This window comes from Vitis vinifera, chromosome 19 (assembly GCF_030704535.1).
Source record: "Vitis vinifera cultivar Pinot Noir 40024 chromosome 19, ASM3070453v1".
In the NCBI taxonomy this organism is placed as follows: Eukaryota; Viridiplantae; Streptophyta; class Magnoliopsida; order Vitales; family Vitaceae; genus Vitis; species Vitis vinifera.
Window position 1 is genome coordinate 9,138,980 of NC_081823.1, and position 15,711 is coordinate 9,154,690.

At 31.0% G+C, this 15,711-nt stretch overlaps 1 protein-coding gene across 1 annotated transcript; it reads left to right on the forward strand.

The window, feature by feature from the left end:
* The first annotated feature begins 2,819 nt into the window (after window positions 1-2,819).
* On the forward strand, window positions 2,820-5,995 carry LOC100260079 (E3 ubiquitin-protein ligase At4g11680). The gene is made up of 3 exons (XM_002267550.5): window positions 2,820-4,417; window positions 4,520-4,901; window positions 5,531-5,995. The coding sequence occupies exons 1-3, from the start codon at window positions 3,915-3,917 to the stop codon at window positions 5,675-5,677; spliced, it is 1,032 nt and encodes a 343-aa protein (XP_002267586.3). The 5' UTR covers window positions 2,820-3,914; the 3' UTR covers window positions 5,678-5,995.
* The last annotated feature ends 9,716 nt before the right edge of the window (window positions 5,996-15,711 follow it).

The following is a 15,711-nucleotide window of genomic DNA, read 5'->3' on the forward strand; positions in this document are numbered from 1 at the left end:
TTTTTAAAATATGTTTTAAAATTAATTTTTATGTTCTTTTTATTGAAAAAAATATTCAAAGTATCAGTACATATGAGGCTCCTATTAAATGAGGGTATAAATAAATAAGATAAAAATATAAGAATACAGACCAATTAAACTCAAGTACAAACTAATTCATACTTACTGAAAAATTATCTTTTGATATCATCACAGGACCCTAATTTATTTTATTTTGTTATCTTGATAGCGAGTCACATGTTTAGGATTAATTAGGACAATGGATATAGGCTAAAAGATATTTTAGAGGCTCATAACGATCCATTTATTGGTTATAAAGGCTTATATGAAACTCAAACAACATTATGACATGTTCAATTATCTCTAATCCTAACTTTGTTAGGTATTTTAACCATTATTGTAAGATTGTACCTTACCATATCAATTCCATGCCCCTTTATCCATATTTGACTACTATGATATAAAGCTATCATTGTTCATAATCACATATAGATTGGTGGATTTATCATGGTAGGTGTTGTTGTGAACCATTTTTATGGTAAGAATATGATTCAATTACTCAATACAATGATCTTTGGAATCGTGATGTAATCATATCACATCATTTAAGGTTAATTTTGAAACGAAAGTTAAAATTTTTTTTTAAAAAAAAAAAGGTAAAAAAATTTATTTAAAAACCATACTTTGAAATTATAGTTTTAACACATTTAAAAACTATATTTTAAAACTGCAACTCTAATTTCGATATATATTTTTAAAATATGGTTTCAAGCTAATTTAAAAATAAAAGATCAAAAAATATATTTGAACAATAATTTCACAAGATGTTTATAATTTGACCCAAAATTCGATTATTGTAAGTACATATTGCAAAGGATCTAGATGTGTGATGTTGACCTATCTTCAATAATTGAGATGAATTCTCAACAAACCATGGACTCTTAAGGGAGCAAGCATGTTAACATACATGAAAGTGCCCACACCTTCAAGGAAAAAGATGTCTATGAGATTACCTTTAAACAAACTTCCCATCCTTCTACACACGTGGGAACGCCTCCAATGTCCTCAACTACCAACTAACTATTGAAGCTTCAACAACTAGACGCTGTGAATATGCATTGAGTGAAAGCTAAGAGTGATGAGCCCCCCCTTGATTATGAGGGATAAAAACAATGTCTATTCCATATTTCTTTGTCACATACATTGTTGAATGTGACCTTAGCCTCCTTTAGAAGGTCCTTAGATGACATGTTTTTAGAATGAAAACGTCACATTTGTATTTTCTAAGTTACATTAAGCCCACGTATTTCTTTTGATTACGGCACCTCTCCTATAATCCTATCTCTTTTACTCAAAAAACTATTTTGGTATTATTTATTTTAAGGTATGCCTTAATTAATACTCTGTGTATTAGACTACGTGAGATTAGAGGACCTATATTATACATGTGGTGGATTACTCTTAAATATATAGGATGTATTTTAAAACCGTGAAGACCTGTTAAACTTAGAGTTGATAATATCTATATGAAAGGAAATGAGCTATCCATTGAACTTAAAATTGACAATATTTATATGGAAAAGAGTAGGTTATCCTGACCTTGATATGAGATTTTGTTTATATGACCTCGTAATCTCATAACACTACATATATAGTGAAGTCCTTTTAATCATAAAATTGTCTTTTAAAGTCGTAAAAGCTTATTGGATCTATAGCCGCAATAACAAGATATATGAATACTTATAAAATTAATGGTTATTCTCTATGATATGTTTATGTAAAGAAGAAATTCACAGCTTCATTTAAAGCTCATTGTCCACATATGTCTATTCACATTTCTTTATTTTTCTTGTTTTAGTAATCTTGCTAAATCACGCAACCTTAAGATATTGAAGCAAAGCTATGGATGCAACCATTGCATTCCACTCCATATCATGGCATAGCTTCATTGGATAAGGAATAAAATCCAATCATTTAATTTCCACCTTAAGATATTGAAGCAAAGCTATGGATTCAACCATTGCGTTCCACTCCATATCATGGCATAGCTTCATTGGATAAGGAATAAAATCCAATCATTTAATTTCCATTTTGTTTTCTTAGAAATCAATAGTGAAATAGCAAGATATTATACTCATGTTTTGATCAAATGAATCCATTTTCATTTATTAGTTTGGATTATTTTTTTAGAATATCAATATAAATAATAAAAATTATTATTATAGAAATGAAATGTGATATCTTATTTCGGATGAATGAAAACTGTTTCTAATCAAATTATTATAAATGATATTAAAATTGATTTTCAACGTTAGTTTAAAATTATCTATCCCACTTGACACAAAGATAATAACGTGTCTATGATAGATGATTATGATATTATCATAAATGATAATAAAATTGATTTTCGACCTTAATATAAAACTTTGTCTATTTCACTTGACAAAAAAATGAGAATGTGTAAGGTGATTATATATATATATATATATATATATATCCCGAAACGGATAATATTTGCACAAAATAAGAAAAGATTATCACATCAAATCTTATATTTAGATTCCTTTCCATGGACCTTCTATATGGTTCTATGATTTGTCTCTATCCCCATCATAATTCCATTCCCATTCCAATGCGTGGAAGTATAAAATTGAAGTACTTTTATGCTTCTAATCCTCTTTCATGTGGCATCTTCTTAAACTCTCTAGCATTCATTGTCTGAACTCTGAAGGTTATCCAAAGACATCAGAAGAAGATGTGACCATTATCCCAATACAAAAGAGGCAGAGAAAGAGGAGCCATGGCCCTCCAATTAACATAACACAAGCTACCTCCACCAGTTGGGTTTGGTGGCCAACCTCCCACCATAAAAATCTCCCACAACTACTGTACCCGCCAGAATTCAAAACCCTTTTTCTTCATTTTTTTTTTGGGGGGGTTTTATAAAAGATAAAGGAGGGATTCACCAAACGTAGAAATGAAATCAACCCCTCTCTGGTCTATACCTCGTTTCCAATTAAAATCCAAAAAAGTAAGCGTTTGTATCACAACAAATAATCTTTGCTTTTATACTAATTCTCTTAACAATACAGAGATTTGCAGTTGAAGAAGTCTCTTCTCTCCTTTGAGCTTTGCTTACTGAATAAACAAAGCTCACACCGAAGTTAGGCCACCAGTTTGTTTCTCTTCTCCTATTCCCTTGGAATCAAAGCAAAGCTGTTTGATTCTTGGTCACCATCTGAACCCAACTTCACCTTCCTGTCTTATTCTTCACACCCTTCTTCTTCTTCTTCCTACTCCTCCTCTTCTCTATTTACACTTCCTATGGATTCAGCTACAACCATTCGAGCTTGGGACTTGAGGTCCATGGTTTTGTGAGCTTTACTGCTGAAAATTGAGGTTTTGGAAGTGCTTGAGTGGTGGGGTTTTGGAGGTTTTGGCAGTAAGTGATGAAATGGTGTGAGCACAGTTGAGTTTCTTGAAGCTTTGATAGGATTTAGCTGTGGGGTTTGGACTACTCAGATCTGAGAAAGTTGCTCACAGCTCAGAATTGGGGGCTGTACCCTGCTGCAGATGAGCCTGAATTCAAGCTTTTTTTCTTCAGAAAAGTACCTTTCTGAGATCTTCTACTCACTTCTGCCTTGCTGGTACTTTCAAATCTTTCATTTCCCCTTGTAAGGCTTTTAACCAAAGCCAGATCCCAGTGAACTCATGCTGATTCTGTCGTTGGTTATAGACAATTGAAACCAGCATAAAGTCATGTCATTCCTTGACAACACAATCTTTTGTATACTCCTCTTCACAATAGGCGAAGGCCGGAATCGTTTGGGTCATTCGAAATTTGACCATTTGTGCCACTTGAAGCTCATAGGCTTGTAGTTTAATATAATCCTGCTTTGTCTAACTGCTTCCCAATGAACACCCGGTACTTTTTCCCACCGGATTCACTCTGCAATTCAGGAATCTCGGTATCATTTTCATCCCTATCTCCAGCAGGAGAGGACAGAATGGCAGCTGGTGTGAGGAACAGATCTTCTCGGGCTCCCCCTTCATCGTTCCTGATAAGAACAGCTATGAGGATATCAAGGGCAAGGTGGTTTAGCTTCCTGAGAAGAGTGTTCCACTACCAGAATGGATCAAGATCTGATCTGGGCGCCAATCCTTTCAATTCCAGCACTTGGATGATACTGGAGTTTATAGCTTTGGTTGTTCAAATAGGCGTTATAACCTTCACTCTCTCGGTTTCCAAGGCTGAGAGGCCCGTCTGGCCTATGAGAATTTGGATAGTTGGATACGATTTCGGGTGTGTCCTAAGCTTGCTACTGCTCTACTGGCGTTACCAGCGCCCTTATTCAGCTCAAGGAGATGGTTTTAGCCTCCCTGACATTGAACAGCAGAGAAACAACGAAGAATCCAGGTAACAACTGCAGTTTCAAGCCATATGATGATATCTTTTAGTACTAAAAACAGTTCAATATCCCTGGTTTAATCTAGAAAATGCCATGAAAATTTGTAACAGGAGCTCCCATTTGATGAACAAGTGCCGGACTTCTCTTGAGCTTTTCTTTGCTATATGGTTCGTGATGGGCAATGTTTGGGTGTTCGACTCTCGCTTTGGATCGTTCCATCGAGCGCCAAAGCTTCATGTCCTCTGCATTACTCTGCTTGCCTGGAATGCTATTAGCTACTCTTTCCCATTCCTATTGTTTGTGCTGCTGTGTTGCTGCGTCCCACTGGTTAGCAACCTCCTAGGATACAACATGAACATGGGGTCAGTGGATAAAGGGGCGTCTGATGACCAAATTTCCAGGCTACCCAGCTGGAGATTCAAAGAAGCCAACGCCAATTTGGATCTCCCCAATGGCGCTGACAGCAATTCTCCTCTTTCAAGTGAATACCCTGTAAGTATAGTCAACTACTACTAACAGTTCAGTTACTAAGCCAAGATATACCAATCAATTTTTGCAGAGGGATGATCACAGTCAACCCTCAATTTTCAGTAGTCAATTAAATCCCAGTAGCTAAATCACTAAGCCAGCGTATACAGACAACCCTTTAGAGATGGATAATCACCATCAGGCCTCAATTTATAGATAGCATTTTGATCAATGTTAGGCCTCTATATTGTAGTAGACTACTATCAGAAGTTCAATTTTGAGCTTGGTAACTGTTTTTAAAAAATAGTCATCTGTTTTTAAGAATGAAAATTGTTTTTCAAATTCGAAAACACATTTGGTTACTTTTTGATAGGAAACAGTTTTGTGAAAACCTGTTGGGAAAAACAACTATGAGCATATGTTGATTGTTTTCGGTTGTTTTCTATAGAGCTTTTTAAAACATTCCTAAACATATCCTAAGTATAGATAGCGCTTTGCAGACGAATTGTCAGCCATTAGGCCACAATTTTTTATAGCAAATTAGTACCGATAGTTAAGAGTCATTAGGCCAAATATCATTTGGCCCCAATTTCACTTCATGCTAAAAAAAAAGGCCATTGAACTAATAAGCTTTCTCCATGTTATCATGGCAGGAGTGCTGCATTTGCTTAGCTAAATACCGAGAAAAGGAAGAGGTGAGGCAGTTGCCGTGCTCACACATGTTTCACTTGAAGTGTGTGGATCAGTGGCTCAGGATCATATCTTGCTGCCCTCTTTGTAAGCAAGAAATTGAGAGATGATAAGAGGAAAATACAAGTATACAGCAATGGAGGATGAGGCTCAAAAGTTCATACTGCTTTTTTTTCCCTTAACTGATTTTTCACTATGGCTTGGTTTTGTATGTATTTACATGGTTACTTGAGTGAGTTTATTCATTGTACAGTGGAGCTCACCAGTAACCAAGATTTTATGTTGGTATTTAGCTTGCTGCCTAAAGGCTGGCTCCAAACCTCGAGGGTAACCGTATGCTTGCACATGCTTTTTTGAGTATGATGAGCATATGAAAACACATGTACTTGTATTATACAAATCAATATATCAATACTTGTCATATACAATATTGTTGGACTCTGTCGTATCACTTTCATTCTTTGATCGGTATAAAAAAATAAATACTTTTAATTTTATAAAATAACTAAATAAAACCCGTCTTCATCTTCGTTATTTTTTTAACTTTGAGTGCCTATAGGTCGACAACCACCATATGACATGCACCCTTAATGTCCATCCAAAAAGGACACATTCTTTTAAGTTGTAGGGCCTAAAAATGTGTGGCCATAATCATTTTGGTGGATGATCTACAAATATCTTGTTGGTGAGGGCTCTTCTATAAGTGGCTTTCCCGAAAGGAAATTTAATCTCATTCATCATTTTTATCCCATTCTATTTTATTTTTTTAAGTAACTGCAATATTCTTTAATAATAATTTCAGAGGCATAACTTACCCATCATCAAGAATAAAATGTACCCAAATGGGCCAAATTAATTTACTAATTGAGTGGAAATTCCAAAGAATTTTTGCTTTTGTTTTTGTTTTTTTTTTATCTTTGGAAGAAGAAAGAAGGATTGGTTTTTTGTAGTTATGTGAAGTAATCAATAATCTCCCAAAATTGACTACTCAATGACTTCAAATAATATAGGTAAGTGTGGGACATTGTCATGAAACACCTTTTCAACGCATGTGACTTTCCTAAGTAGGAGTCAAATGTCTTTTGTTCCTACTCCTACTCCAAGCTCACCAACTCACCTACTAATAATTAAAATAATAATCATGTTTTATTATTATGACAATTACATTTTTATTAATTGTAATCATATTATTATTAGTAGTAGTAGTGGTGGTGGTGGTGGAAGAGGATGATTATAATTTACAACTCTCTCATCTTATCCTAGGTCTTTTTGTGCAAGTTTGCACTTGAAAAGCCCAATGAAGAGGCCCACACCACTTACAAAGCCTCCCATGTGAGACAATTGGACAAGCATTCTATTAGGTTAGGTCCATGGTGGTGGTGGTGCTGGTGGTAGGTCTTTTTGTGCAAGTTTGCACTTGAAGAGCCCAATGAAGAGGCCCGCACCACTTACAAGTCCGCCCATGTGAGACGATTGGACAAGCATTCTATTGGGTCAAGTTAGTGGTGGTGGTGGTGGTCTCATCTTATCCTAGGTCTTTTTGTACAAGTTCACACTTGAAAAGCCCAATGAAAAGGCATGTACCATTTGCAAAGCCTCCCATGTGAGACAATTGGACAAGCATTCTATTGGGTCAGGTCCGTGATGGCGATGGTGGTGGTGGTGGAAGAGGATGATTGTAATTTATAACTCTCTTGTCTTATCCTAGGTCTTTTTGTGGAAGTTCACACTTGAAGAGCCCATTGAAAAGGCCCGCACCACTTACAAAGCCTCCCATGTGAGACAATTGGACAAGCATTCTATTGGGTCAAGTCCATTGAATTTCCTTATATATATATATATATAAGAAAGAGTGTATAGAGTATGTGTGTTTTTCAATCCCACATTAGAAAAAGAGAAGCACTTTTAGTGGGTACGTATATATATATTAACTTAATTTCCTTGTCCTCTTGAGCTTGTTAACAGGTAAGAGAAAGTCTCACATGTCTACGAACCCAAGCCCATTCCAATGGGAATTTGAGTGGTTTGATGGTTCGGGTTAAAAATCTTTAATGTGCGTTGTGTCCACCCCCACATCATGGCCAAAAACAAATTAATTTTTATTTGACCTTTTGCAAATTCAACTTTTATAAGAGAGTCCCATTTGAAATTTGCCTATAAAAGCCTTACCTTCGCTCAATTTTTGATATACCATTTTTAGATATGCTTCCCATTATTATTGCCCCCTACCAACCCGTGCTTTAGAGAGTCTTTTCCTCGAGTTTGATGCACTACAACCATCACCATACTCGAGCATAATCAACTAAAATATTCACCTTTCGTATCTAAGATCGATCCATTACAATCATCATAGTGATCATTCTGCTTTTTTGGATTCTACAACAATCTTCATCTAGAATTTGTTGTAATTTCTTTCTTCTGCTACATCCACCACTAACTACAACCACTACCTTGTTGCTACCATAGCCATTACAACACCCAAGTTGTCCACGTCACTTGTTGTAGTCTTACTACATTTTTGTTGCATTCAATATTGCTCTTCATCTTGTCTCCAAACTCTAATACCTAGAGGGGTACATTATAAATTTGAGTTGTATGATACTTTGTCAAATGTGTGCACCTAAGGTGAGGTTTTTAGGTTGTTGAATCATAAAGGTAGAATGTTAGTTCTCTACTACATCAACGTTGATACCCCAAGGAGGGCGAATCTACTTTAAGAATAGTGCTCCGTCATGCCTCAGCCAATCAATTCGATAAGTGCCCTGTTTTATTTGTTTCAGGTTAAGTCAAATTTGCTTATTTGTTAGACCTTTGAACCAACTCACACACACACACACATATGTATATATATATATATATATACACATATGAAGATTTTATATTGTTTATGGCATTTGTACTTAGAAAAAACACCTAAATCCATTGTATTATGGTCCAACAACACCTACGTCCATCATATTATGGTATAGTTTATGAAAATGATTTCTTTGGTACCAAAACACTATTTTAAATAAACCTTTTAAAAAGTAATTTGATTTTATTAGATAGATAACTTACTCATATTATGAGATGTCTCTTATCAAATATGGAAAAAGATTTATAGCACTATATGTATAGGTTCATCTTAACCATGTAAACACATTTTAAAGTTGTGAAGACTTTGTAGGCTTAAATGAACAATATTTACATGGTTAGGAGTGAGTCATTATAAAATGGTATCATAACCAATTTTCAATTTCGAGAGTTTGTTTGATCCTATAACAGGTTTTTAATTGTTTTGCCATACAACCACATAGGACACAATGAAGACTCATGTCTATATAAAACAGTAATTTTGATACCTCACATTAGATAGAGGAAACCTTTTAACCATGTAAACGAGTCTTGTGAGTTGATCCTCAATCTTGAGAGTTTGTTTAGTCACATAAGGTGTTTTTTACTATTAAGCCCCACAATCCCATGGGACACAATGAAAACCTGTGTATGCATGAAAAGGTGATTGTGATTTCACCCATTGGATAGATGAAACTTCTTAACATTGTAAATGAGGGCCCTATGAACTGATCATCAATCTCAAGAGTTTGTTTGGTTCTATAAGGGGTTTTTGACTATTAAGCTCCATAATCCCATGTGTACATAAAGAGCTAATTATGATATCTCACATTGAATAGGTGAAACCTCTTGACCATATAAATAGCAACACTTTGTTTTAAAAGAGGACAATATTTACATGATTGGAAACTAGTCGTTACACATTGAGAATTAACATAATCATGTTTAATAAATAACGGTTAGAAGTGAATTGTTACATGTCAGGGATTAACATGATCATATTTAATAAATAACTTATTATTTCTAAAAAGTAACATAATATGTTATATTGCTTGAAAACTTTAAAAAGTAATTTTCATCACTTTTTATCATACAAATTTCAATAGTTAAATTTTTTTTTTTGATTAAACAAATAGTGGCCTTTCTTTTCACCCCTCATGTACATTGTTTTCATTTTCATGTTTAGTTAGAATGAAACAAAAGAGAATAATTTTTTCTTAGATTTCATTGTTTAAAGGAAAAATGTGAAACCTTAGAGATATTTATTTGTTAAAGTTATAGTTACTTCCTATTTTAGAATTTTTATCTTATTTTTAAGAGTAATGGTCAATTAGTCATTTTTTTATTTCTTTATAATATATAGTGGATTACAATTGATAGTAAGTAATGGACTTAAGCATTTAGTGTCTCAATGTAATGTACATAGAGTATTAGAGTGCAATTGACTCTCTATAATGAATGTTGAGTAAACTTCAAAATTGGATTATGAGATAGTGCAATTGTAGTGTTGAAATCAAATTTGGCTTCTTATTTTGAAATGAAGGATTTGAGCTCTCTATGGTACTTTTTGGGTATTGAGGTAGTTTCTTCTCCAAAAGGTTATCTTTTCTCGCAATCTAAGTACACGGTTGATATTCTTGACCATGCTTGCCTTATTGACATTAAGACTATTGACACTCCTCTTGAGGTTAATGTTTGGTATTCTTCTTCTAATGGTAACCCCTTGCTAGATATCGTACCATTTTTGGCAGTTTGGTTTATTTCACCATTACATGTCTGAACATTACTTATGTTGTTCACATTGTTAGTTAATTTGTTATTTCTCCTACTATAGTTCATTAGACTATTGTTCTTCATTTTTTGCATTATCTCCAAAGCATTATATTTTAAAGTTTTTTACTTCTACTTACTTCTTTTTTAGAGCTACATGTTTTTTCCAATATTGGTTGAGCTAATGATCTTGAAGATCGCAAGTCTACCATTAAATTTTGTATATTTTTAGACGATTCTCTTATTTTTTAGAAGAGTAAAAACAATCGTTTCTTGATCTTTTATAAAAATTAAGTATCGTGCTATGACATCTACTATTAGTGAGATAGTTTTGTTACATTGATTACTTACTGATATAAGTGTTTCTCTTTCTTATCTCATTCTTATGTATTTTGACAATAAGAGCATTGTTTAGATTGCACACAATTCTATCTTTCATAAAAGGATCAAGTATATTGAGATCGATTGTCACTCCCACCTCACTTGTCATCACCTTCAACATAACACTTTATCTTTTGTTTCTTCTTCCCTACATATTGTAAACTTATTTATAAAGCCACACTCAAATTTGTATTTTTTATTATTATTTTTTAGTAAAATCGCAATGCTTCTTGCAGTCACATTATAAGTTTACGGGGATGTTAGAAATATTTATTTGTTAAAGTTATATTTATTTCCAAATTAAGAGTAAGAGCAAATTAATCCTTTATTTTCTTTATTTCTTTTTATTGTATTTAAAGCCTATGTATGTGTTGTACATTTTTTTTAAGTGCTCCTACTAAGAAAACTTAAACATTTCATTTTCTACTTTTATATTTGACTCTTTTGAATCTCACAAAACCCATCTAATTTTGAGGAAACTTTCCAATGAAACTAATTTTTTTTTCCTCCATAAGTAACAATTAGACAAAAATACCCTTGCCAATTGTGGTGATTATTTTAAATTGATATAATAATATATTTAATTATGTTAAATTTAGTCTTTTATTAATATAATGATACTAAAATTAATGATACATATTTTCAAAATTAAAAGTAATATATTAAAAATAATGATAATATTAAAGAGTTATTACACTTATTTTAATTAATATAATAACATATTTGTTTATCAATTTTTTTAAATATTCTTAATTTAAATTTCATTTTTTAAGATAAAAGAAATATAATCTTTTAAAAATGTAAAATTGAAATAATTATTTTTTAAACAAAATAGCATCTTTATTAAAAAAATATATATTTATATATTGTGGATATATATTTAATTTTGTTTCCATTATAGCTACATAAACACATGGAAGAATGAATTTTGTTGACAATTTTACAAACATTTAAATTGAATTTTCAATGGATGTTGGTAAATCAACTTAATAACTTAAAGGGACTTAATAACTGAAATTAAGTTATTAAGTAAATTAAGTATGTTTGGTAAAATAACCTAATGGTATAATTTAAAGTCAAAAACGATTTTAAGTAATAAGTAATAAGTAAAAAATAATTAATCTATTTTTAAATTCAAATATTCATTTTATTTCTTTACCCTCATTTGCTCTAGTTACCTCCATGATCTCATTTACTACTTTGCGATGTGTGTTATTACTCAACATCCTTTACCCTAATTATAATTTATGCAAATAAATATATCAATTTGATGATTTAAAATAAATTTTAAGTTAATTTTATAAAACAACCTTAATAATTAAAGTAAAATTAAGTAATAAGTTTTAAGTCAATAACTTAACTATAATTTAACTTAAAATGAACTTAAGTAATTAAGTAATAAGAATCAAATTTTACCAAACACTCCCTTAATTCAACTTCTTCCCCTATGATAAAACCAAAACAAATTAATTATCATCAATTAAAAAATAATAATAATAAAAGTAAAATTAAGTAATAAGTTTTAAGTCAACAACTTAACTATAATTTAACTTAAAATGAACTTAAGTAATTAAGTAATAAGAATCAAATTTTACCAAACACTCCCTTAATTCAACTTCTTCCCCTATGATAAAACCAAAACAAATTAATTATCATCAATTAAAAAATAATAATAATAAAAGTAAAATTAAGTAATAAGTTTTAAGTCAACAACTTAACTATAATTTAACTTAAAATGAACTTAAGTAATTAAGTAATAAGAATCAAATTTTACCAAACACTCCCTTAATTCAACTTCTTCCCCTATGATAAAACCAAAACAAATTAATTATCATCAATTAAAAAATAATAATAATTAAAGTAAAATTAAGTAATAAGTTTTAAGTCAACAACTTAACTATAATTTAACTTAAAATGAACTTAAGTAATTAAGTAATAAGAATCAAATTTTACCAAACACTCCCTTAATTCAACTTCTTCCCCTATGATAAAACCAAAACAAATTAATTATCATCAATTAAAAAATAATAATATCAACAATTCAATTAATGGAGGTTTTTTTTTTGTTTTTTTTTTTTTTAATATAAGCCCAATAACTTTCCATGATTTCATGTGTTTTATTGGGTCAACTGCAGAGAAAGTGAAAGCAGCACCATGACCATCAATTTCCTTGACTCATTCATTTGCTTTCCCACCCTACCATAGTTTTCACATGATGAAATTATATTTTTAGTCAAGTTTATAAAGTTCCACCCAAGAAAATGTGGCACGTAAATTAAATACAATATTTTTCTCATTTTTTTTTTTTTATAAATTATATTTGTCTTTCACATGTTCTAAAGAATAGACCTTCTCGTGAATTTTACTATCAAATACCGATTGAATATCAAAGAAAATAAAATATAATTAAAATTAATTATATTTTTTTATTTTAAAATTATTTTATCTTAGTAAGACTTTTATTTATTTATTTATTAATTATTTAATTTAAGTTTTCTATGGTCAGACTTGGACTTCCGCCCAAAAAAACCTCCGCGGCCCTTTGTGGACTCTTTGGATGTGATGTCAAGCGAAGAAAGTTGGGCGAGGGCCAATTATCATGTGTTGCTTACGCCTTCGGAAGACAATGGTCCCACCCAATCAGCGTAACCATCTAGCCACTAAAATTTGAGCTTTTCATATTTTCTGACATTACACAAATTTGATTGGCTAGGATCATTTATCTTCAGTGGTCTAGAGACCACCTGAACTGCTCTGCTGACTGTGCTTCTCGTGAGCCGTCTCCATCCAATTAGATAATGCCACGCGTCCACTCGGTGTCCAATTTGAATCGTCGTCGTTTAGTTGCCTAGGTGGCCGTCAGACATTGGATTTATAACTCATACAGTTATACCCTCCATTGATTTTGGATGGTCGATAGCTGTCAGCCATCAGTCTCTTACTAACGCCCTCGGAAGACGCATAAATTAACAGCAATGCCACTGAAACTCGGCTTTATTGATTATTCTATACTAATTTTATTGTTTTGTGTCTGAATTAGGTGTACTTAGCCATCGCTATTTCTAAAAATAGAAAATAAATACTTTTTTTTAATTACAAAAACAAAAGACCGTTAGGCTAGGTTCAGTTTCCAAAAAAATTGAGAAAAAATATGAAAAAAAATAAAATAAAGAAAAAAATAGAAAGAAATAAAAAATAAAATAAAATAAAAGTATAAGTTTAAATTTATTAAATTATTTTTATAAGTTTTTTTAAACTCATTTTACTTATTTCTCTTTGTTATTACAAGATTAAATAATTTAAAAATATATAAATTTTAAATTAATTTTAATTATATTTTATTTTCTTTTATATTTTTTATACTAAAAACAAATATGAGAAAACTATTTTAGGAAACCAATATTAGCCTTATATTTTAGGAAGAAATCAAGAATATATATATATTAAAAAAAATGATTTTTTCATAATATATTTGATTATTAAAAATATAAAAAATCAAACATTATTAGAATTAGTTTGAAAATTATACACCATCAAATTATTTAATCATTAAAATAAGAAAAATGAGTTTGATGTAATATTTAAAATTTATTTATTTATTTTTAAATATATTTTTTTCTCTTTTTTTTTTTCTCAAACCTTTAATAAAATTGGATGAAGATAAAACCAATTTATAAAAGTTGGGTTCCTTCTTCTATATTCTTTTTCAAATTATTGAATAAAAACCCACTTTCTCCCTAAAAAGAAATTGGTATGAAAATTTGTAATATATATTAATGAGAATATAATTTTAGTTGCAAATCTAAAATTATATTCTCATTAATATATATTCTTTTTAATGGCTAAAATAAATCTAATTGTATGAGGGTTATAGTTGCAAATCTTTCTCTTAAATAATTATAAATTATAAATTAAGAGTATTTAATAATTATTCTCAATTGGGAAATCAATTAATAAGACCATAAAGTTAGGTTTTCAATTAATTTGCGATAATGAATGACTAGTTTATTGTTAGTCTTGGAGTTGGGTGGATGTCAAAGTCGGACTAGCCTAACCTAATCCAGCCAAATACAAGACAAAGTTTCTTGGGGTTGGAATTGCCAAAGACTACTAAACCATCCAATAAAACAAAATAAAAATGAAAGAGAGTTCTCTTTCTCACTTTCTTTACTTTTCTCTAGAAAAAGAAATATCAAGAGAATTTGGGTGCAAAAAAGGTGAATGGCTTTTGTGTTATGAAACACTGTGGTTTTCGATTTTAGCGAGGTTTCATGTGCGATTTAGGCAAAGAATTAAATGGAATTGAACGGTTAAATAACTAAGTTTTGGGTTTTTAGCATTTCAAAAAGGAAGTCGAAACTTTTCCTAGAGTTGGAGATGAAAATGAGTTTTTATTTTTATTTTTGTGATTCTTTAAAATAGGAAAAATGAAAATGACATAAATTTTTACATATTTTACAACCAAAAGATGTAAACAAAATAAAGAAATGTTAATTTTTTTTTTCTTATGATAAAAATATAGGTCGAAAAAGAAACAAGATTTTATTTTCTTAAAATACCCATTTAGTTGAAAAGAAAAAAAAATTCACTTCTAAAATTTAATTTTTATTCATTAAATGAATTTTAAAAATTATTTTTGCTTCTAAATTTTAATTTTTATTCATTAATGGAATTTTAAGCTTAAGTTAAAAAAATAATTATATTCAACTTCAACAATTAAAAACATTAAGATGGATTTTAAAATCTCAATTTCATACATCATATTCTTTTTGCATTCATTTAAAAATAAATAATTTCTTATAAAAATAAGAAAATGAAGGGAAGACCAAAATTAAAATTCATAATGGCAATTCCGCAATTTTTCTTAAGTTGGAGCCCACACTCGTAAAAGGCAAGATATTCACGTGAGCTGATCCCACGTGCATCACAGAAAACAAGGGAACGCATATTGCGGTGGTCCTAATCGAAACGAGGGTGCTCCCAAAACGTCGCCGTTTAAATCCCTACTCCTGAAAAAAAAAATACAGATTACAGCATATTTCATTCTCACCATATTCTTCTTCTCCCTATAAAAAGAGGGAAACCAGAGACTCGCTTTCTCTCTCTCTCACGCTCATAGTTCTTTCTTTCTCTGCAAATCCATTTCTTTCTGTGTCTGGAA

Bases quoted from the DNA above. Each gene is read 5' to 3' on its own strand.
- LOC100260079 (XM_002267550.5), top strand. From the start codon at position 3,915: ATGAACACCCGGTACTTTTTCCCACCGGATTCACTCTGCAATTCAGGA. The intron at 4,418-4,519 runs GTAACAACTGCA...AATTTGTAACAG, and splicing joins AGAAACAACGAAGAATCCAG to GAGCTCCCATTTGATGAACA. The intron at 4,902-5,530 runs GTAAGTATAGTC...TTATCATGGCAG, and splicing joins CTCTTTCAAGTGAATACCCT to GAGTGCTGCATTTGCTTAGC.